At 41.3% G+C, this 24,807-nt stretch overlaps 1 protein-coding gene across 4 annotated transcripts in view; it reads right to left on the reverse strand.

Moving 5' to 3' along the window:
* Positions 1-24,807, reverse strand: part of PIBF1 (progesterone immunomodulatory binding factor 1) — a 144,079-nt gene that overhangs the window by 94,358 nt on the left and 24,914 nt on the right. For all 4 annotated transcript variants that reach the window (XM_066620022.1, XM_066620021.1, XM_066620020.1 and 1 more), the window contains exons 7-10: positions 23,030-23,138; positions 22,106-22,287; positions 21,130-21,255; positions 5,139-5,237 (exon numbers count right to left, since the gene is read on the reverse strand). In XM_066620022.1, the coding sequence (XP_066476119.1) occupies positions 5,139-5,237; positions 21,130-21,255; positions 22,106-22,287; positions 23,030-23,138 (516 nt within the window). The remainder of the gene's footprint in view (positions 1-5,138; positions 5,238-21,129; positions 21,256-22,105; positions 22,288-23,029; positions 23,139-24,807) is intronic.

Raw genomic sequence — 24,807 nt, forward strand, 5'->3', positions numbered from 1 at the left:
TTCTTTCCTAAATGTCTTTCCCACTGAAACCTAGGTGCCCAAGACAGCTTGGCATAAAGTTTTTTAAAAGCCAAACATTGAACTGTAACTATAGCAATAACCACTATTGCAAATATTGCTGCAACATGGAACCAATAAATACAACAGAAATCCCATTCCATATTGCATGTAACACAGACAGAACTGCAGTCAGCATTTTTACACTATCATTTTGACAGTCTGGAGAGGTTGAAGAGCTTTCCGTCTGATCTGGTCCGGAGATAGATGCCTTCTGTTGCAGTTCCAAAGGCCTGCTTCAGCAGGACAGCGAAGAAAATCCCAAACAAGGTTGGTGCAAGAACACAGCCCTGCTTCACTCCGCTTCGGATGTCAAAAGGGTCTGATGTGGAGCCATCGAAGACAACAGTGCCCTTCATGTCCTTGTGGAAAGATCTGATGATGCTGAGGAGCCTGGGTGGACATCCAATCTTGGGGAGAATCTTGAAGAGGCCGTCTCTGCTGACCAGGTCGAAAGCCTTTGTGAGATCTATGAAGGCTATAAAGAGTGGCTGTCATTGTTCCCTGCATTTCTCCTGCAGTTGTCTAAGGGAGAATACCATATCAGTGGTGGACCTGCTAGCTCGGAATCCACACTGCGATTCTGGATAGACGCTCTCTGCAAGTACCTGGAGCCTCTTTAGTACAACTCGGGCAAACAGCTTTCCTACAACGCTAAGGAGAGAGATGCTGCGGTAGTTGTTGCAGTCACCCCTGTCACCTTTGTTCTTGTACAGCGTGATGATGTTTGCATCCCTCATGTCTTGAGGTACTCCACCTTCTCTCCAGCAGAGACAGAGGATTTCATGCAGCTCAGTGACGATGATCTCTTTGCAGCATTTTAGGACTTCAGCAGGGATGCTGTCTTTTCCAGGTGCCTTGCCAAAGGCAAGGGAGTCCAGGGCCACGTGAAGTTCTTCTAGGGTTGGTTCACTGTCAAGCTCTTCCAGCACAGGCAGGCACTCAATGTTGTTCAGTGCTTCTTCGGTGACTACATTTTCTCTGGAATATAGCTCAGAGTAGTGCTGCACCCAGCGTTCCATCTGCTGTGCCCGATCCTGGATGACCTCGCCTGTGGCAGACTTCAGAGGGGCAATTTTCCTCTGTGTTGGACCTAGGGCCTGCTTGATACCATCATACATCCCCTTGATGTTGCCCGTGTCAGCTGCTATCTGTATCTCGGAACAGAGCTGGAGCCAGTAGTCGTTAGCACATCTCCTGGCAGTTTGTTGGACTTTGCTGCGAGCAGTTCGGAGGACCTGCAGGTTGCGCTCACTGGGACAGGCCTTGTATGCTGCTTGAGCTCTCCTCTTTACATCAATGACTGGTGTCAACTCCTCAGAGTGGGCTTCAAACCAGTCTGCCGCCTTGTTGGTCTTCTTGCCGAATATGGACAAGGCGGTGTTGTAAACAGTATTCTTGAAATGTTCCCATCTGTTGGATGCGTTTGCGTCGGCCGGGCCTGGAAGAGATTCCTCAAGCGCTTGTGCAAATTCCTCCACTTTTCTCTGATCCCGGGTCTTGCTGGTATCAATGCGAGGTCTTCCTTCCTTTTTCGTGTGATACAGTCACTTTGTTTGCAGTTTCACTCTGCTGCACACCAGGGAGTGGTCAGTGTCGCAGGCAGCACCATGATAACTGCGTGTGATCTTGATGCTGGGAAGGCTGGAGCGTCTGGTGAGGATCAGGTCGATCTGGTGCCAGTGCTTTGATCTTGGATGTCTCCAAGAGACTCTATGTTGGGGCTTTGTGTTGAAGAACGTGTTGCTGACACAGAGACCGTGATGACAGCAAAACTCTAGCAGGCGTTGGCCATTTTCGTTCATCCTCCCAGTGCCAAACTGACCTAAGCAAGTGGGCCATGAACTGTTATCAGCACCAACTCTAGCACTGAAATCGCCGAGGATGAACAATGGCTCTTTTACAGGGATTTTCTTGACAGTGGTGGCCAGGTCATCATAGAATTTGTCTTTGGCTTCTGCTGGAGACGACAGAGTCGGTGCATAAGCACTGATGAGAGTGACAGGTCCTGCTGATGACTGGAGCTGCAGGGACAAAATTCTTTCACTTCCCACAGTAGTGAGTAATTCTTTCACTTCCCACAGACTGAGAGCAAAATCCAAAGTCCAGCTGAAATGTCTGCGTGACTTCCTCTTTGCCAACGATGCAGCTGTCACTACCCACTCTGCCAAAGATCTCCAGCAGCTCATGGATCGTTTTAGCAAGGCCTGCCAAGATTTTGGACTGACAATCAGCCTGAAGAAAACACAGGTCATGGTTCAGGATGTGGACTCACTTCCCTGCATTACAATCTCTGAGCATGAACTGGAGGTTGTCCATGACTTTGTGTACCTTGGCTCAACGATCTCTGACACTCTTTCTCTCGATACCGAGCTAAACAAGCGCATCGGTAAAGCAGCTACCACGTTTTCCAGACTCACAAAGAGAGTCTGGTCCAACAAGAAGCTGACGGAACATACCAAGATCCAGGTCTACAGAGCTTGCGTCCTGAGTACACTTCTGTACTGCAGTGAGTCATGGACTCTTCGCTCACAACAGGAGAGGAAACTGAGCGCTTTCCACATGCGCTGCCTCCGACGCATCCTCGGCATCACCTGGCAGGACAAAGTTCCAAACAACACAGTCCTGGAACGTGCTGGAATCCCTAGCATGTATTCACTGCTGAAACAGAGACGCCTGCGTTGGCTTGGTCATGTCGTGAGAATGGATGATGGTCGGATCCCAAAGGATCTCCTCTATGGAGAACTCGTGCAAGGAAAGCGCCCTACAGGTAGACCACAGCTGCGATACAAGGACATCTGCAAGAGGGATCTGAAGGCCTTAGGGATGGACCTCAACAAGTGGGAAACCCTGGCCTCTGAGCGGCCCGCTTGGAGGCAGGCTGTGCAGCATGGCCCTTCCCAGTTTGAAGAGACACTTTGCCAACAGTCTGAGGCTAAGAGGCAAAGAAGGAAGGCCCATAGCCAGGGAGACAGACCAGGGACAGACTGCACTTGCTCCTGGTGTGGAAGGGATTGTCACTCCCAGATTGGCCTTTTCAGCCACACTAGACGCTGTGCCAGAACCACCTTTCAGAGCGCGATACCATAGTCTTTCGAGACTGAAGGTTGCCAATACCTAATACCTACATTTTGACAGTAGTATATGAAAAAGTTTCCAAAGTACTTTTAAAAAAAGATACAAAATATAACAAGAAAAAGTTTGCCAACTAGCTTTATTTTCCACAAGGGTTCATGTTGTGCATGAATAAACCACACTGTAAATAAAGGCAAATGATTGGGCACTGAATGTACTTAATCAAAATAATTACACACACACATATTTTGTGAGGTTAACACACACACACACACACACACACACACACACACTTTGTTTAGTGGCAAGATGACCGAAGCAATCATTTTATGAATAAGAACATCTCCTCAATCTGAGATGCTAGAGTAGTCCCTCCTGATAAATCCTGTTTCAAGCAAATTTAATTCCAATGTTGATTTCAAGTAAAATAGCTAGGGGGCACAGTTTACTAATACATTAAATTTCATACTTGACTTGTCTGTCTTTATCTGTACTTACCTGTGCTTTCTTACACTGTTGTTTTATATACACATTCAAGAAAAGACAATGCAGACAGGATGCTGCATCCTATGAAGAGGGCAGACATGAAATACATGCCTGACAGCACAATCCTATGCACAGCTACTCAGAAATAAGTACTCCCAGGAACGTGTGCATAGGATTGCAGCCTGAGATTATGTTTTACTCATAGAAGGATTTTAAAAGTTTTCCCATAAGCACAAAACTATCACAATATTTTACTCAAAATTTGCAAATGGGTTTATAATCCCACATCCAAAGTCAAGCAGTGTTTGTCACTAATGAAAACTGTTGTACTTTTCTCTTGCCACTTACAATCTTAGGAAATTACCACAAGTATGAACGTGATTAACAGTCAGTCAAGATTGCCATGTCCTTTTGGGAACAGATATGTTCAAAAGCCTGACTACAGTTACATTTCTAAAACTATATCACGAATTCTATTTTCACACTAGTATAACTGCTTTATGAATGCAGCAAGTTTTGCCTCTGAAATTGGAGAAACAAAGAACAGGGAGCCATGAAACAGAGTGAGTAAAGGACTAAAGGGAAGGACACGGAGTTAGCAGTTATGGATACAAATTAATAGCTGAATTGCAAAACATTCCATATGACCCATAAAAGAAAGTATTTTCAAAGCTTAGCAAATCTCTAATCTCTACTAATGTATTCAAGATGCTAAAATAGACAACTAGTACAGGGGGGTGCATATCCATGGATCTCGTATCCACAGATTCAGTTATCCGCGGATTGTGTCCGGGCCCCCTCAGCATGCATAACCCCAGAAGTGTCCCCTGCAGAGGCAGGGGGAGTCTGACCTCAACAGATGTCCCTGGCCTCTGCTGGGGTCAGACTGAGCCATATAACTCAAATCATGTGACTTCTGGTTTCCTCTGTGAAAGCAGAAGTGACACTTTCAATGAGTAATGTTTTCAATGCCTTATAAGGCATTAAAAACGTCACTTCTAATTTCACAGAGGAAACCAGAAGTCAGGTGATTTGAGCTATATAGCTTAATCCGAGCCCAGCAAAGGCCAGGGACAGATGTCCCTGGTCTCTACTAAGCTCAAACTCTCCTCTGGAAGCTAGCAGAGGGTGGGGAGTGGCCCCTGGACTGCGGAGACAGGTGTTCACCCATATCCATGGTTTCAGGTATCGGGGGGGGGGGGCGTTCCAGAACGGAACCCACGTGGATAAGGGAGTACGCCTGTACTCAAGCTTTTATTGAGATGTTTAGGTTTTTCTCCAAAGTTTTAGAACCGAAAGAAAAAAGAAAAAATCCATTTAGTTTTTCTGTCATTCACACCAATCAATTGTACTGGTTCTTTCAGTTTATCAGAATCTCATCAGTAAATCAAAATTCCAGTGGTCATTTTGAGCAACTAGAATCAGTTGTTAATGTATTTTTTTTGGGAAGCTATCTCAGCATTTCTTATACAGATGTTTAAATCTATTCTTTTTAAATATATACGAAAGGAAGTACTTACTGTTCTAGAAGCTGTTCGTTTTTTCCTAATGCATCTTTTTCAGCAGCAATAGCTCTTTCTTTTTCAGTCACAGCATTCTCTCTTGCTTCTCTCAAATTCCTAAAATTTAAAAATGTTCCTTTTATTCTCAAGCATGTTTTCACAAGTGTTGATACTAAACTATTTGTTTGCAATTGGTCATCAATACAACAAACATTACACCCCCGATATAAGTAAATGTTGCATTCCAAAGATCTGTCCAGAAATTGGAACGGCATCTTTGTTGAAACAGCCAGCACCTGTCCGCCCAGTGCTATCGCACCTGTGTAAAAACACTATAACGGGCAGACTGCGTCTGTGCGAAAGTGCTAACACAGCTCTTTATAACTCAGAGCCCAATCCTGTGCTCAGTGGCATGGCTCCTTGCTGCTGACCATTGTTGCAAATACGCCGTACGTTTGCGAGCCTCTCCACCAGGTTCCCGCCCTTGCTAGTCCACGCTGGCCGGTGCTGGGCTAGCGCGGGGTGGTCGCCCAGCCTTTGTGGTTCAGCAGTCTTCAGGACCGCCAAGCCACGGCGTGGTAAGCGGGGGCAAGGTGTTCCGGGGAGGGGGGAGGCCGACAGGGGGCGGAGTGAGGGTGGGGGGAGGTGTGATGTGGAGGTGTGACGTAGGGAGGGGGCGGGCTGAATGCGTGCCTGGGAGAGGGAGGGAGGTGGGTCCACAGACCTCCGCTCTGCAGGATCCAAGGCGCTCGTGGAGGGCTCCGCACCCTACACAAGTGCCTTTACCTTACCACCGACCAAAGGTAAAGTGAGTAGCCCCTTTGTGGGGCTGCTTCCCTTACCCAGGAGAAGGGAATGAAAGTTCCCTTCTCCCGAGGTGCCTCCCGCGGTAGGCTGGGGCGCGCAGGGTCCAGTGGCAGCCGTTCTCAGTGCATTGGGTGGTGGTGCATTATTGGGTTTTATTTTTGGAGTTTTTCTTTCTTTTTTTTGTACACACATGGGTTTTTTCTTTTTGTTACATTTTTAATATGAAGTTTATTATAGCGATCAGAGTAATTTGCAGGTTCTTTTTTTTTTGGAACAGTATATTTTCATGCAGGCCTGGATATTAACTTTGTATGTACCAATATGAATGAGAACAATTTTTAAAAATTATTATTATACAATAATACTAGGGACAACTCCAAGATAGATTATATCAATGATATTACAATACTTACCACAGATACTCACATATAGTACGTGAAATTTTTGCCAAGTAATCAAGCTCAAACTATCACTTTGCCTTATCTCAGATCAATCAGAGGGCAGAGCCTTTCAACTCTGAACAGTTTCTCTGCTCAGCTCAGCAAAGCTCAGGCAGGCACCTCATTAGTTGCTATAGTATTTTCCTGGGACATTCCAGCCAAAATTAACCTTTTATTCTCCTTCCTTCTGCTGCAGCCTGGTTCTGCTTTGCAAATGCTTGCAAAGCAGGTCTGTTTTTTTAAACATTAGGATGGGATCCTCCTTTCCAGGCTACAATTCAGTGCACCATTATTTAAGAATAACACCCATGGAAAGCAGTGGGTCTATCTCTGAGTAAAAAGGGTTGCAAATATTTCATCTCTCTGCTGTAAATTGAATTGCACACTCTCAGTTAAGTGTTATGGGTTGTATGTTGTATGTAGAGCTTTTGGCTTAACACACCAGACACCTTAAAGGTTCTCCTGCAGTGGTTCCCAACCTTTTTCACTTGCATATCCCTTGGCAGCCCATTTCCATAAATTGTACCCTTCATATTAGCAAAATGTTTGTAATTTATAATATAAGCCTTCATCTCCTCCATATGAAAGCCCAGACTTCAAGTATTCATCACATATTTTCTCTTTTCATCTGTTTGAAGAACTGCCTTTGCACTGTTTTGCACCAGAAGTGTGCTGAGAAATTCTGGGTGATTCATCACTTTCCATATTATGTTTCAACTTTCTTACTGTGCTGGTTTTCAATCACTGGTTCATACATGAATTGATGACCAAAAACCAGCTAATGGTGGGGCTTTCACAGCCAACTAGCTACCTCCTTTCCTGCCTTGCTGATCCTTGCAAGGCATTCTGGAGCATGACCTGCTTTTTTCTGCCATTATTCCATTCTTTTTCAAGTACCCCTAAAGGTCCTGTTGAGTGTCCCTGGGAGTACATGAATACCAGGTTGGGAACCACTGTTTTACTGGTATGTAGTTTACAGTGCACTTACTCTGATAGTGTTTACAAAAAAAGGTGGTGACCAAAATTTAAAAAAGAATAAAAATGTATACTATGATCTTTTACTATGTTTTTAATAAATTAGAGACTACAGTTCTTAGATAACAATTAGTGGCAGGTTATTTTTCAGGATCTGGACTCTGGTCAAATCAGACAAAACTATAGTCAGACACCCCCCTAAGTTTAACCCCCGACTTATCTGAGAGTCATAGAAAATTCCATGATTGTTGGCTCAAAACTTGCCCTCGACTTATCTGTGGGGTTGACTTATAGGCGAGTGTCTGCGGTAGGTACGTTTAGAATGATCTCATGGAACATGAAGGGCATTAGAGATACACATAAATGTCGGAAAGTACTTTCCAGGCTTAGGGAAATGAAACCAGGAATTGTGTTACTCCAAGACACACATCTTTTGCCTGGAGAGGAAAACCTCTTAACTCACAAATGGGTGGGTGAGGCTTATCTTGCAGGTGATTCTACAAGCTCAAGAGGTGTGGCTATTTTGATTCATTGATGTGTAACACTTTAAGTCTCTCAGTTCATAGCAGATGCAGAAGATAGATATATAATATTAGTGGTCAAGTAGCAAGGTGTAACATTCACGATTATCAAGATATATGGTTTTAATTTGAAGTTTTGACTTTTAAAGCCCTTTATGGCTCAGGTCCAGGGTATTTGAGGGACCGCCTCCTTTCCTACAATCCTGCCCGTGCTCTTAGATCATCTGGGGGGGGGGCCCTTTTGACTGTGCCATCACTAAGAGATGTGAGAGGGGTGGCGGCCAGGAAGAGGGCCTTCTCGGTGGTGGCCCCCGAACTGTGGAAAACCCTCTCCTTAGAATTGAGAACTGTTCCCTCGTTGCTAACATTTTGGCGTGGACTGAAGACCTTTTTATTTCAAAAAGCTTTTAATTGTTGACAGGCTGGCTGGCGTTCTTGCTTTTTATACGAGAATCCACGGGGTTGGTTTGTTTTTAGATTTTTAGTTATTGTAAATTGTTTTAATGATTGTTTTGTTTTTTTTAAGGAATTTTATTGAAGTTTCACAATACATTATAACTTCAGTAGATCCAAATCATCAACTTTCATTTCAATCATTACATTTCTACATATCTTTCTTTACTTCAATGAATATTCCATTTCTTCTCCCCCCTCTTCCCCCTTCCTCCCCACCACAGACTTCCCACAGCATTTTAACATTTTACAATTTTACTTTTACCAAGATAAACTTTTACTTTTACCCAGTGCTTTTTTTGTAAAAGAAAAGGTGCAGGAACTTACAACTTGTTACTCTTTTATTTTATTTATTTATTTATTTAACCATTTTTTATTGGAGAAATAAAATATTTTTATGTGCTTCCCCCCTAAAGATGAACTTACTTCTGAGTAGACATGCATAGGACTGGGCTGTCAATCTCCACATCCCCTTTCCCCTAACTACTTTTTCTACATGTGGGGAAAAATACTGTACAGGTGCACTTGTAGCGTGTAGTATGTAGTGTGGCACTACTTCGAGGAGAGGAAGCAGTGAATGGATTCTGAAAAATGGCTTACATGAGTTCCATGTAGTAAAATTACTCTAAGCAACTGTGGGAGTAAGAATAAAAAAGGAATTCTTACATGAGAGGGGTCCTTAGGTGCACATACGTAGAAACAGCTATGTTTGCAAACAAGGGATTAAATATGGTCTAATTCAGGTATCAGAATACTCTGTGTCTTTGGGAAGGCGCTTGGCATGCAATTGTATGTTCTCTGCTGCCCTGAGCAGCTGCTGTGCATTGCTGGAGAGGAGCTGCAAACGCTGGCTGGCGGAGGGCATGCTTGTGGGGGAAGGATGAGGAGGATCTCTGGCAAGGCTGGACAGCATGTTGTACACATGTAGAATCCCTTTTCACCTGCCCTTAGCATGTGAAAACGGGTGCAGATATATATCTCTGCCAGGATTAAGAGCCCAATTCTAGGTATGTCAACTCTGAAGTAAGTCTTGTTCTAGTCAATGGAACTTACTCCCAGGATAGTGCCTAGGATTGCAGCCTAAGAGCCCAATCCTATGCGTGTCTACTCAGAAGTCCACTTTAGTGAATGGGGCTTACTATGGATAGGATGGCAGCCTCAGGGCCCAATCCTGTGCCTGTCTACTCAGAAGTCATTCCCACTAGAGACAGTGGGGCTTCCTCCCAGGAAGGTGTGGAGAGGACTGCAGCCTCAGAGGCCCTCCTCTGCCTGTCTACTCAGGCTGCAAGGCTATGACACTTTCCTGGGAGTAAGCCCCATTGAACACAATGGAACTTACTTCTGAGTAGACATGTATAGGCTTGGGCTCTCAGGCTGCAAGGCTATGCACTCTTTCCCAGGAGCAAGCCCCATTGAGCACAATGAGACTTACTTCTGAGTAGACACGCCTAGGCTCGTGCTGCAGATTGTCACGGGGGGTGCACCAGCCAGCTTCCGTCCCCTCCTCCTCCGCCAAGCCAGTACCTGGGCGTTCCGTGGGTGCCGCAGCCCGTCTCCCTGGCTGGCTGGCTGTCCGTCCTCCTCCTCAGTGTCGGCACATGTCCCCCACGCCCTCCACCGGCTTGGAAGCTGCGCAGGGAAGCAGAGCGCGGGGAGAAAGGGAGGATGGCTGGGCTCAGGCGAGAGTTTGGAGATGGGGCAGGAGGGGGTCGTTGTGCGGTCAGGCAAAGGCCAGACGCCAGCCACCCTGCACCCCCCAGCACCCACCCAGCAAATGCCTCTGTTTTGCTCCCCCCCGAATGCCTCCGAAGGGGAGGGGCCCCTGAAAAAACTCCGTCCCCCCGCGTTCCATTAGAAAAAAAGCCCTGCTTTTACCAAGATTTAAAAAAAAAAAGTTTTAATGATTGTTTTTAATGTTGTACTTTAAATTGTTTGTAAGCCACCTTGTGTGCCCGTTGGGCAAAAAGGCGGGGTATAAATAAATTAAAATAATAATAATAATAATAATAATCCATAGGTGTTTCATAAATGTTTTAGTCACCTGATCAATATAGATTATCATCATGTGATATGTGCTGGAGATTTTAATGAAGTCACAGATCCTTATCTTGACAGAAGCTCCGCCTCTTTTAGAATAAATACTAAAGTTAGGTCAACACTTAAAATATATATGGAAGATTTAGGTCTGATTGACCCATGGCGTGCACTGCATCCTTTAGATGGAGACTATATATTTGTTTCCCTGGTCCATCATACCTGTTCTAGAATAGATTATTTTTCGGTATTCAAGTCCTTTCTATCTAAGATTATGCAAACTGATATTGACCTTGCTGTTTTATCAGACCACTCCCCAGTTTTGATATCCTTCACAATTTCAGCTGAAACTAAGGTATTTAAACCATGGCGTTTAGATATATCCTCATTAAATGATGAAAGCTTCAAATGTTTGATAAATAATGAAACTAAAGAATTTTTTGAATTTAATGAAGGAAGTGTTTCATCACAAGTTTCTTTGTAGGAGGCATATAAGAACATTGAGAGGTAAAATTATTTCCTATTCTTCCTGTAAGAAAAAATTAAAGACAATGCGAGAGGAGACATTAAAAAGCAAATTGCAATATCTAATTCGCCGGTTGGCTACACTGCCTTCACCTGATACTTATGCTCAATTACAAAAAGTGAAAACTGAATTGGAGGAGATAATTTCCGAGAAGGTGAAATGTGCAACGATTTGTTTACGTCAGACATACTGGGAGAGTGGCGAGAGATCTGGTAAGATTTTATTTCATCGACTAAAGCAGCAAGGTCTTAACAAACATATTCCTATTATACAGGATGAGGATGGTAATCTTTGTTCTAATCCTAAAGGAATAAATGAACAATTTTTCAAATTCTATTCTAAGTTATATGAATGCGACAGGGAACCTTTGAATGAGGATATAGAATCCTTTTTTTTTAGAAGTGAAGCTGCCTGGGTTAAGTGTGGACCAACAACAAATCTTGGCTGAACCAATTAATTTGGAGGAAATTAAAACGCCAGGGCCTGACGGATTCCCTGTGGAATGGTACAGGACGTTTTCTGATGTTTTAGTCCCACGGTTATTTTTATTTTATAATGAGATTTTTGCATCAGGTATAATACCTCCTTCTATAGCAGAAGCCTATATTAAACTCATTCCAAAACCAGATAAGGATCACACTGACTGTGCTAATTACCATCCTATATCGTTAATGAATGTGGATGCCAAAATTCTATCTATGGTGCTGGCTAGTAGATTGCAGCAAGTTATCAAAATACTTGTACATCCTGATCAGGTTGGATTTATACATGGTCGACAAGGGGCTGATAACCTAAGATTAGTAGTAGATCTGATTACTTTGGAATTAAAAAAAAACCCATTAGTCTGCTATTATCTCACTGGACGCTGAGAAGGCTTTTGACCGGGTTCAATGGCAATTTATTCTATCTAGCCTCACAAAATTTGGAATACCTCAAGAGTTTTTACAATGGGTTCAGATTTTATACTCTCGGCCCACATCACAAATAATAACAAATGGTTGTATATCTCCCAAAATATATTTGGGTAAAGGAACCAGGCAGGGTTGTCCACTCTTTCATCTAATTTTTAATCTCTGTTTAGAGCCTCTTGCCTGTGCAATTTGGCAAAACTCCAGAATTCAAGGAGTTAAACATAATAGTGAATTTAAGATTGTTTTGTATGCTGATGATATATTGTTATTTATTGCAGACCCCCTTATGTCTATACCTGAATTACTGAAACTCATTAACATTTTTGGTAATATTTCTGGTTACACTTTTAATTGGAGCAAATCCAAAGTATTGCCTCTTGGAGACAGTATTTTGCAAGATATATTTAGTGTATGGAATTTTAGGTTGTGTCCTGAGTTTATTAAGTATTTGGGAATTCTTATTCCCAGAGATGTCAAGCAGATGATTAAATTGAATTTTGATAAGCTGATACTTGATATCTCATTGGATCTTGATAAATGGGTATCCCTAAATCTGTCTCTATGGGGAAAAGTGAATACTTTAAAAATGAATATTATTCCTCGTATTATATATGTACTACGTGCAATTTTCTTATATATACACCACAAAGTTATTTTAATAAGTTCTATACTTTGTTTAGGAAGTTTTTATGGGGTTCTTCATCACCAAGGATTTCATTAAAACAGATGCAATTGTCACATAAGGAGGGAGGCATTCGGGGGGGACCTTAATCTGTACCATTTTGCATACTTGCTAACTTTCTGTAATAGATGGAATAATCAGCAGAGTGAAATACCACAATGGGTGGTGTTAGAAATTTCTGTGTTAGCTCCATTGTGTAAATGGGTAGCATTGGGGTCTAAACATGTTAATAATCGACAAGTACTTGTGACAGTAATCTCAGCAAGGTATATTTGGAATATGATGGCACGGAAGTTTGAATTTGATCCCTATTCCCGCTGTAGATTAACGTTATGGATGAATCCAACTTTAGAGATTAATAGGGAATCTTTTTTATGGAGGAGCTGGACTGATACGGCAATTTTTACATTAGATCAACTTATTGATCAGGAATTTTTTTCATTTGATAGACTTAGCGAACAGTATCACCTTCCAAAGTCTGCTAGCTGGCAATATTTACAGTTGCAACATTTATTAGTTTCTAAATTTGGTCCCTCTGCATTATCTGTTTCACAAACTCCTACACTTCTAGACGTACTTATGCAGTCTGTTGATATGAAGAAGCCAGTATTATTATTATTATTATTATTAACAGTATTTATATACCGCTTCTCTACTAAAAGTTCACAAAGCGGTTTACAGAGAAAAATCAAATAACTAAGGGCTCCCTGTCCCAAAAGGGCTCACAGTCTAAAAAGATGCAACACCAGCAGACAGCCACTAGAAAAGAAACTGCTGGGGTGAGGTGGGCCAGTTACTCTCCCCCTGCTAAAAAGAGGAGCACCCACTTGAAAAAGTGCCTCTTATCCAATTAGCAGGGGTTATTTGTTTATAAATATCTAATGTCGTGTACTAAGTTTGATACACATTTACTTCGAATTAAATGGAACTCTGAATTGAAATGTCCTATCCTGGATGAGCAATGGGCTGTGGCACTTTAGAATATACAGGCAATATATCTTAAATTATGCCTAATACAGCAAAAAATACTCTTTAGAATATATTGGACACCACAGAGGCTACTTCTTAAGGGACTTAGTAAGGAACCTAGATATTGGAGATGTTTGAGTTTGAATGTTACACTTACACATATGTTGTGGTCATGTCGTTATTGTAAGCTTTTGGGATGAAATAATTAATATTATAAAGGTAGTGCTACAGCAACCTTTAAATTTTATGGATATGTATGTAATTCTTAATTATCTACCCATTATCTGGAGACTCACACCTGGACAACTGAGGTGGACTCTCTGTGCCCTCATGACATATTACTTCATTGGAAGGAGAGATGCCCACCTACATATGCCCAATGGATGAACAATATTTTACATTTATCAGTATTGGAGCGAATGGCCTATTGGCGTCAACTGCATATGGATTTATTTGAGGATATCTGGACGCCATTCCTTGACATAATGACATAAGCCACATGAAGTGCTGATATGTAGATACTCTGGTCATGTATATGTACAAATATTTCCCCCCCCCCTTTTTTTAAGCAATTCATAAGCACGTATCAATGTTATATTCTCTTTTTTTTTGTTTTTGTTCTGTTTATGTAAAACAATAAATTTTAAGAGAAAAAAAGGATTGGGCTGCCCGATGTCCAAAATTCAGGGACCCAGTATACTTTGATAATGTAAGGACATTTTGAGTTTTATTCTCCATTCTGCTCAGGTTGACACAAAACCAGGAAGTGCATTTCACAAACATATTTAGGCCCTTCTGCAAAGATAGCCGCTTTTTTATTGCTCTTTTTTTCAAAAGGAAAAAGTGTGGCTGTGTGGCCAGACTCCCCACACCTACATCTATTCAAGTAGTAGCAAGGCTCCTATTTCATTTTTAGCACAGATTAGCTGCTGCTCTGGAATTACTTTTTCTAATTTGCTTTCTTCCTTTCAGGAACAGGTACAACAAATTAGGGTTGATTCAAATTTGGGTTTGACATTATCAAGGGCACATAAAGCTAACAGAGTGAGTACAGCTCTTTTTGTACTGCATTGCACTCAGTCCAAGTCACCTTTGTTTGCCCTCTATGGCAACTCACAGTTAAGTCTGATTGGCTGTGTGATAGTCACAGTATTGCACAGTATTGCATTCTGATGATGAACAGGTATGCCTCCTTCTTTGCTCCTATTTCACATTTTCTTAGACGATGCTTTTACTGACCTTCCATACCTAAAACAGTAAAACTATAACACAAGAGGTGCAAATTTCTTTAACCAAGGGCCTAATCCTATCCAAAATTCCAGTGCTGATGCAGCCACAATGAAGCCCCAAGGTAAGGGAACAAACATTCCCTTACATTGAAGGGGCCTCCATGACGGCTTACCCAAGGCAAGGTGCAGCACATGCCCCATTGGCAAGGCTGCACCAGTGCTGAAAAGTTGGATAGGATTGGGTGCCAAATCACCCAGGGGATGAAAAAGTCAGATTTTCCTGCCCTATAAAAAATTCATACATGTATGAATGTAGTACTTTCTTAAAATACCCTGTTCCATGAGCAAAAATTTCCTAACAACGGTCCATAGCTTTTAAGAAAATAAGTACTCCATTCTCAAGATAAAAATATTTTATTGATATTGTATAAGTTGTATTGTTAGTCCTGTTTTTACTTTTCTTGACTGAACAAATGATGTGAATTCTGCCAAGAAAAACTACAGCCAAAAGCAAAGGGGAGCAAACAGCTGAAACTGCAAAAGGCAGCAAACAATAGTCATTAAAAAATAATAATAATAATAATAGGGACATCAAAAATATTGAGTGGGATGCAACTGGGAAAACTGTATTCTTTCTACTGTGATAAGGCTGATTCATATACTACCATATATAACACATAAAATACATTATAATGTGTATATGCTTGAGGGGGTTTGGGATTTATTTATTTAAACATGCACAATCCATCTAATTTTTAGATTACAATCCTATATATACTGACTTGGGTGAAAGTTCCACTGAACTTGACAAGCTTAGATATGCCAAGGACTGTGGTGTTAAACTATTTATGGCCAATTCAAATATTTTATTTTTTAAATATGTGTTTAAATACAAAGCAAGAATGCAACAAACAATTGTTTGGAAGAATGTAACATGTATGTATTTTGAGCAGATAGCAAGGTGCATGCATAGTAGAACTATTGTGTAATATGTGAAGTGGAATTGGAACTATACTCACATAGTGGCATAGCTAGGTCATTAAACACCCAGGGTCCAAAAATTTTTGTCATCCCCATATGACTTAGGGCAAAATCCTAACCCCTTATGTCAGTGTTTTCCAGCACTGACATAGCGGTGCCAATGGGACATGTGCTGCATCCTGCAGTTGGATGCCACTCACGGAGGCCTCCTCAAAGTAAGGGAATGTTTGTTCACTTACCTCAGAGCTGCATTGCCCTTACGTCAGTGCTGGAAAGCACTGACATAAGGGGTTAGGATTGCGCCCTCAATTAATTAGTTAATTAATAATTCACATTTTTATACTACCCTTCCTCTAAGGAGTTCAGGGTGGTGTGCATGGTTCCTCCCCTTATTTTGCCCTCACAACACCCCTGTAAAGTAGGTGAGACTGAGAAATAGTAATAGTCACAACATTATATGAATAATAATAATGGCCAGAAAATTAAATAAGGAGAAGCCAGCCCTGTTTCACCAAGTGAATTTTCACTGCCTGCAATAATACCCTTCCCCACACAAAAATCAGGGAGATTTTCAGCCCTCCCAAGAGCCCAGTTCAATGCACTTATATTTAAACCATATCACTATCAGGACCCACCTGGCTTAACAAGTGTAAAAGAGAAGAAAAAATTGACCGTACCAGCTCAAGCCTCTGTTTTATTCTTTTCATTGGAAGCTGTCTTCTAGAGCATTTGTTAGCTTCACTTTCATTAGATTGGGACCATGCTGCTAGCCTTGCATTCCCCTATGTCTGACTTGACCATGAGTCAAGGTACAGTTGCTTAGCTGCGAGTAACAGCTGGTAAATGTGACCATGTGTCTTAGTTTCGCTTTCTATAGGGCTTAATACATTCGCAGCTTAGAGGGGGGACTTTCTTCTTGGGTGCTTTTTTGGGGCTGCATTCATTGGATTGGGACCATGTCATTACTCTCAGCCTGCCCTCTCCGACGGACTAAGGCAAGTTCGCCTATTTGTGAGTAAACGTGTAATGTGGCCCAGTTTTACTTTCCATAGGGCTCCATGCATTTTTGATTTCTGGCCATAACTTTTGATAGAAAGGAAATATTTCACTCCAGTTTGTTTCACTGCATTCTGCTGTAAATTCTGCATCCAATGGTATATAGCATGATGAGGTTATTCCTAACCACCACAATTTTGGTCATTTCTGATGCCCCTAGGCTGGTACCTAGGGTGGACCGCCCCCCCACCCCTCGCTAGCTACGCAACTGCACACACAAATCCAAAAGCATTCCAAGGATACTGCAAGGGGGGTTATGGCTACTTCTGGAATAGGCAAATTCTTAAGAACTGCACCCTGCCTCTAACTGGAATGTTCCAGGCAGACTGGATGAATGGTCTGGATTTAATGATGAATAGAATGTTCAGCATCCGTACTAGAAGAATACCTTTTTACTCCTCAATTTACTTATCCAAGCATTATTCATGTTTAGATAATCTGCTTCTGATAGAGTGGGCTTTAAGTTGTTGTTTTTTTTAATTTCACCCTTCTTTTTTCCATTTTTATTAATACTTTTTAATTTTATTAAAACCAAACACAAAACACACACAACAACAACTTAAAAAAAACACATTACAAGTTATACGGCAAATGTGGAGATCTCAAACGACATTTCTTATTCTACTACAAAATCATACAAAAAATTAACAAACTTTAACAATCTACACCTATTCTAAAATACCTATTCCACACAAATAGAAAAATACTCATCAAATACTAATTTAAAAAACACAAATATCAAATTCATAGACTACTCGGCCCACTTTCTCCTCAACACGAAGGAAGTTCATGAATGGTTTCCAATTGTCCATAAAAGATTTTACTGACTTATCTTTAAGTAAAATTGTAAGTTTCTGCCAAATCCAATACCTTTAACCACCACTCTTCCAATATGGGTATCTATGGAACTTTCCAGTATTTAGCATACAGTATTCTTGCAGCAGTTGTCATATATAAAAACATAGTTTCATAGTCTTTCTGAATCAAGCCACCCAGCTTTCCCAACAAAAAGGCTTCTGGTTTCATTTGTAAAATTACCTTCAATATCAACTACATTTGCTGGTGTATCAAAGTCCAATATTTTTCACTTTTGTACAAGTTCACCACATGTGACAGAACGTTCCTTCTTGTCTTTTACATTTCCTACATCTATTTGGCACATTTTCATACATTTTTGCCAATCTACCTGGAGTCAAATACCATCTATACATCATCTTATAAAAGTTCTCTTTAAGGTTTACATTCAAAGTAAATTTCAATCTTTTAATCCACAAGCTCTCCCATTGCTCAATGGTTATCTCATGACCAACATTTCTTGCCCATTGTATCATGTACTCAACCTGCTCCTCTTCTGTCTCAAATTTTAACAATAACTTATACATTTTAGTAATGTTCTTCTACCAAACATAACTGACTCTCCAAAAGAGACAATCTAAAAAACAATAAATTTTCTTATCCATTCTGAATCTCTCCAAAAGCTGTACATATTGAAACCACTGACAAAGACAAGGGCTTTAAGTTCTTGAAGCTGTTAGTTTTCAAATGGTGCCAAAAGACTCATTTTTGTTTCTTTTTATTTGCAGATTACTGTTCTTGATTATTGTTTCATGTAAGTTCTTACATATGTGGTTTTATAGGTAATTTGAAAGCCAACCCACATATTTCAAATCAGGATATATACTGGTGTGGGAAACAGGGGAAACCAATTGCTGTCCTCCTTTGCAACGGAACTCCATGAATAAAGTTAACCACAATCCACCTGAATCATCAAGAATATCAGCATGCTTTTCTGAATATGTTTCAAACCATGGGTGAATTTTCCAAATGCAAGTGGGTGTTTCTAAGGGCCACAGATCAGTGATTCCAAAACTAGTGGGTTGAGACCTACTAGCCAGGGAAGGACTTGTCTCTGGCCCCTTAAGGGGAGGGACAGGGATGCGATCCCCAGGTTTGTGCCACTGCCAGGGGCAGAGGGGCGTTTATACATATATCAGCAAGTGCCAGCCTCCGGGAGTATGTGTGGCTTCACGGATGCCCCCACAGGCCTCCCCAAACCTGTAAACTGCTAAAAAGTGCAATTGGAAACCACTTCCGATTTCACGATCGCAAACTGGAAGTGGTTTCTGATCACAATTTTTAGCAACTTATAGGCTTGAGAAGCCCTACAGAGGCATCTGCATGGTTCCCCACACCCACCAGAGGCCGGCACTTGATGATGCAAGTATAAATACCCTCCCTCAGGCCCCAGCAGCAGCATGATGCTGGAGACTGCATTGCTGCCCTTCCATCCCTGTAAAGCAGGGGTTTTCAAACTGGGGTGTTGCGATGCCCCAGCCTGAGGGCCCTGGTCTCTACCCCCTTAAGGGGGTGGGGGCAACAAGGAGGCAGCAACGCGATCCCCAGGATCACGTTGCTCATGGGGCTGCAGGGGCTTGGCTATACTTACCAGAGCCTCCTGCAGCTTCCTGGGGGTGCGGGGAGCCCTACACGACCGTCTGCAGGGCTCCCCAAAGCTTAGAAAGCGAAAGGGGAGCGATTGAGCCCCACCTCCGCAAAACCAGAAGTGGAGCACAATCGCTCCACTTTCACTTCTTCAGCTTCAGGGAGCCCTGCAGACGGTCGTGCAGGGCTCCTCGCCCCCCAGGAGGCTTCAGGAGGCTCTGGTAAATACAGCCAAGTCCCTGCAGCCTCCTTAGCGATACAATCCTAGGGATTGCATCGCTGCCTTTACCCCACCCCGCTGCCTTCCCCCTGCCCCCGCAAGGACTTAGAGAGGTTCAAACTCTCCTAGAGAGTTTGAAAACTGCTGCTGTAAAGACTTATTGTGGTCCCAAAGTCCAAGTAGAACTTTGGGAACCACTGCCCTAGACTGTAGGAAAGTGCCTTTATTTTCTGCAAATCACACCACAGTCACCTCTACTATTTACATGCTAATGTTGCTCTTTGTGGAAAGTACAGGTACAAAAGAAAGCAGATTCCATGTTGGAGGCAGAACTTAAAAGTTGGATTCTGGATAAAGATCTCTAGAAAATGGAAGCACTTGCTAAGTGTCAAGAACTAGTTACTTAGCTTAAGAGTTGCATCCTGTCCAACAGCATGTTAGACTTTGGGAACATAGGGTGCACTGAGTGGGCAAGGAGCGGTGGAAACAGGTTGTTGAGATGGAATGACTGACAACTCAGCCCTAAATACAACTCATTTTTGCCTACCCCACAGGTGTACACATTTGATGCCTATGGTGTATATGCAACATTGGGCAGAAATGGCTTAACACAGGTATAAGTCCTGTTGCTTCAACCAAGCATGCTCTCAAATAACTTTAGGAACAGGGTATAAAGAGAATGGAACAGTAACAATGTGAAAACTTTTTCGGTCAGTGGCATAAGATGATGCTAGCTAAGTTTCAAAATATGGTACAATTTTAAAAGGCATTTTTTGTTTAAAAAACAAAAAAATACACTTTAATTTAAGAGCAAAGATATAAGGGGAATCATGATTTATTCACTGACTCATCACACCCTTTATTCCCCCAACAGTGATAAAAATAAAGCATTGTTTTCAAAACTCTTCTCCACAAGTGTTCTTTTAAATCATAAAGACATTCAGGATTTGGCAGTAAATGAACCATAATTTCAATATGAGGAACAGAATTTCTGCCAACTGGTTCCACATTTTTACATCAAACTTCCATAAACAAACAGACCTTAAAGCTGTGTTATGTAATGCAGTACAAGTCTGAACTTGGAAAACAAGGATTTCTCTTAACTACTGTGCTGCAGTTAGAAGTTGGTATAATTTGGATGATTAGAGGCAGTGAAGAAATCTAAACACTACATATATTCTTTACCTATATTGGAGATTTAGAAGAAAACACACTAACTTCTGCAAGCTGCTTCTTTTCTAGATAACAAATATCCTCAATGTGGGAGTGTCCAGAATCTGTTATTGCTTTGCTCACAACAGTTTTCAAACTGTTAGGAAACTAGCCACAACATTAAGCTGAAAGTAGCTTTCGTTACTCTAGTTAATGCCATTTGCAGTAAAGGCAAATGACATGCTCACATTTTGGGTGCAGGAGCTACTGCAGCCCAGCTCATTCCAACACTATGAAAATGACATCAGAAACTCTAACTATGTATATGAGAAAACATCACAACATAGGTCCTTCTAACAGAAACAACACCAGCGTACACAACTAGGACAAGTTACCATAGAGAAGCCTGCATGGTTTCTCCACTTGTTCTGTGCCTTCTGATGTCACCCAAGTGGTTTAGGAAAGATATATGCTGTGCTCCTATGTAGGGAAGGTAAATGCAAGAAGGGGCCCAACATTAGCTTCAGAATTATCAAGCACCAATGCACTAAATTTTTTTCTTCCTTAGCAGTATCTTTTTACAGTGCTTTCTTAAAGTATCATGTACCTACCTGTTTTCACGTTCATACATCTCCTTTGTAGCTGTTCGAAGCTGTTCTATTTCTTGGGATGTTTTCAGTCTTATTTGTTCCAATTCATCATGCAGTTTGTTTTCATACTCTGTTTTATAGTGGTCTCTTAAAAATAAATTTTTAAAATGTAATTCAAAATAAAGTGAAACTCTAATTTTCTTGGAAGCTAGAGTCCTCTGACTTAAACATTGTTGTATATCTTTTTTTAAAGTCAAAGTATCTGTGAAGATCTACTCACAGATAAAAGTTACTAGACTGAGTTATAAACTACTTGGCCATTTTCCTATCAAGCAAAAATTGAATTCAGCACTGGCTAAGATGGCAGAAAAAACTGCAATTCCCAAAAGGACCATTGGATTTATCTTCCACCTGAACCAAGAGTACACTGTGTAACATGAATGAATAAACCGTCTCTACAGATATACTTGTATCTCTTCTGTCTCTATAGATCTTACGGCACTAATGGAAGAATTATCTTTATACATTTCACCTGCCAGATCCTTAACTGCTGCCCTAAGATTTTTTGATAGGCAAAAACCGAAACCTCATGGCAGTAAACCATATTTTGATTCCAGTTACATGGGTCAGTTAACTCAAATAAATAGACTGTACACATTACTGAACTGGATCCAGACCTTGCATGAGTGAAAGGAAGGCAGCACAAAGTAATTTCCCCCCCCCCCACACACACACCCTTCCTGCAACAGGACTCTTGCAAAGCCTCCACCAATGGTGCTACAATTCCTGGGGGTACCCTAACCCTCTGGAATGGCTTTTAAACAGGTATAAGAGGCTACTGCATTTAAGGGGGGTGGAAAAGTTCCCTTCTGCATGTTTCATTCTGCCTGGGCAAGGTTTGGATTTAACCCATCACAATTACTATAAATAATTTTGTATTCTAATATTTTGATACAATGAAAAAGTTTTGAAAGGATCAATTAATAGAACTACATACCTGGATGTCACATATTTCTCATACATTTCTTCTCTGGCCTTTTTGGCATCTTCTATTTGAATCTGAAGCCTTTCAAGACGATCTTCTTCATGAGCACAACGAACACTGAGCTCCATGTTTTGACGATTAAGGTAATCCTTATCCTTTTGCAGCAAGGTGACAGATTGCTGTAAGGCTGCAACCTTTAAACAGAAATATTTATGATAACATGCAATCTACTAGACAACTGAGGATCACACTTAAGATCAGTAAAGAATTGTTTCCCAGGTCAGATGAATGAATGCAATTTTATACTTCTCCAATGTAAGTCATGGCACAGGAAACGCGTACAAACATCCTGAATTTTCATTTATACATTCCTTGCTCTTTGGGAACATTTGTTGTGAAAGAACCTTACTCATTCTTCTTTCTGAGAACATGATTTAGGCTTGCTTTTAAAAAAATTTATTATTTTTTGTCCCTTATTCGGCACCCCTCCAGTTTTCCTTCTTGATATATATATACATATATCATATCTACTTGAGTCAGTGAAGTATTATACATTAAAACAAAGAACAGACCCATTTATTACAACAGTACAGGGAATATCTACACCAAAATAACTCTATTTACATGGAGATTCTCGTCTCCAGAAGTAAGATAACGTAGGGATACATGGCAAACAAAAACAGTTCAGTAGATGCCATCCAGTTGGAATTTAGACTTTAGACAGAGCAACATGCAAAAAAGGTATTCTTGTTCATGTGTACAGTGACAAGCAAGTACCATAGGGCTCCAATTAACCATTTCATTCTAGGTATAGTATAAACCAAATACAAATGTAATAAACAATTTAGTGACCCAAAAGAGGATACTTTTTGGCACCTCTGTTAGGTTTCAGATAAATGTTATGAATAAAGATCAAGCGAGATATGAAGATTTCACCTCTTTTGATAAATCGTTTCTTTCTTTAGTTAGTGCTTTGTGAGATACTTCTAAAATTTCATATTTTCTTCGGAGTTCTGACAAGTCATGTTCAAAAGCATCCCGCTCACTGTTAAAAACAAAAGCACACTACACTCAGAGGTACTGTACAATTTTAATTCATCAGCACTTGATTACTTCTGTATTGTCCTTTTCTTCTACATATCTAGCGTGCCCTTCAAATTATTTCACCCACTAGAAACAAGAACATTGGTTACAGAACCAACATGCTTTCTTTTATGTAAATTCTTTTAATTCTTTCAATGTGCTCTGAGAGAACACATTGGGTTCTTTCAGGGAAGCAAATAAGATGCAATGCTTGGCAAAACCATCCATGCACATTCACATCTTGAATTTAGAACTGCATTTCAAATTGTGAAACCTTCTCTAAGAACATGATGAACATGTAAATAATGGGGGTCAGGGCAGGGAATAGCCCAGTATAACCCTGCAAATGTCAGATTTTCTCTCTTTAGCCGACATAGGTTATTCAGACATTTGATAGCTCTAAGATTTCATGGAGTAAAAAATCCTTTCCACAGGCTTTCAGACCATATTACAAACCACTGTAAACCCGTGGAAAGAATTTTTTACTCCATGACTCCAACCACAGAAGCTTCAGTTTCCATGTTAGTTCTAAGATTATTCAGAAGCATCTTTAGTCATATGCCACCCACTTTCGTAGGTATGTTTTTAAAATACACATGGAAAATACAGCTGGGCTCTCTTTATCTATGGGTTTGGAACCCAAGATTTGACTCAGAGCAGGTTCTAAACCCACATTGGAGGGCCTCACCTGACCTCCTGGATGCAATTCTTAGTGCCTTCTGGTCGTGTCTTAGAGCCTTTCTGAAGCCTTAGAAAGGCACTTCCAGTTTTTGTGAAAGACAAAAGTACCATTCCAAGACCTCTGGGAGGAGTTCTAAGGTCTTCTGAGACTCAGGGAGGCTGCATGCGGCCTCCCCAGGCTTCAGACAACCTCCTGGGCATAGGATGGACCCCCCCCCTCCCTGATTCAATTATCATCAAGTATCCGCAGGGTGTCCAGGAACTGACCCTCTCCACCCACCCCCCTGCAGATACAGAGGTCAACTGTAAATGAAAAGCAGTCCCTAAACACTATAAAATGCATCAATTCAGTTCAGATTTGTTTGTGGATAGCTATAGGTTATCACAAAAAAAAACCAGATTAAATACTTAGCAACTGTCTTTGTGGCAAATAAAATCAAAGCAAAAAGAGAGTATCACAGGGATAATGAGGCCAGAAGCAAATAAAGTCCACTTCAAGAGTCCACTTCATTTGGTTTCACATATTTTTGTCTGCTTTTAAAAGCCGCTACAGCAGTAGTTTTCAAACATTTTAGCACAGGGCCCCACTTGTAAAAATTACTGTCTATTGGGACCCACCTAGCTTTATGAAACTTGAAGAAAAATTTCATTTTGAGAAGCTTCTCAAGCCTTTGTTTTTAACCTTTTACTCTGGTGGTAGGGCACTTTCTGGTGCATTTGTTGAGCTCCATGTTCATCAGAATGGGACAATTCAGGTGGCCTTGCATTTCCCTCCACCTGGCCTTCAATAAGAGCTGAGGCACGTTCACCTATTTGCACGCATGTGTGGCTCAGTCTCGGTTTCCATAAGGCTCAATACATTTTCCTTGTCAGTTGGAGAAGGGGGACTTCCTTTTGGGGGGGGCATTAATCAGAACAGGACCATTCTTCCTCTCGGCCGGCCCTTCAAA

The sequence above is a fragment of the Tiliqua scincoides genome, chromosome 3 (genome assembly GCF_035046505.1).
Source record: "Tiliqua scincoides isolate rTilSci1 chromosome 3, rTilSci1.hap2, whole genome shotgun sequence".
Taxonomy (NCBI): Eukaryota; Metazoa; Chordata; class Lepidosauria; order Squamata; family Scincidae; genus Tiliqua; species Tiliqua scincoides.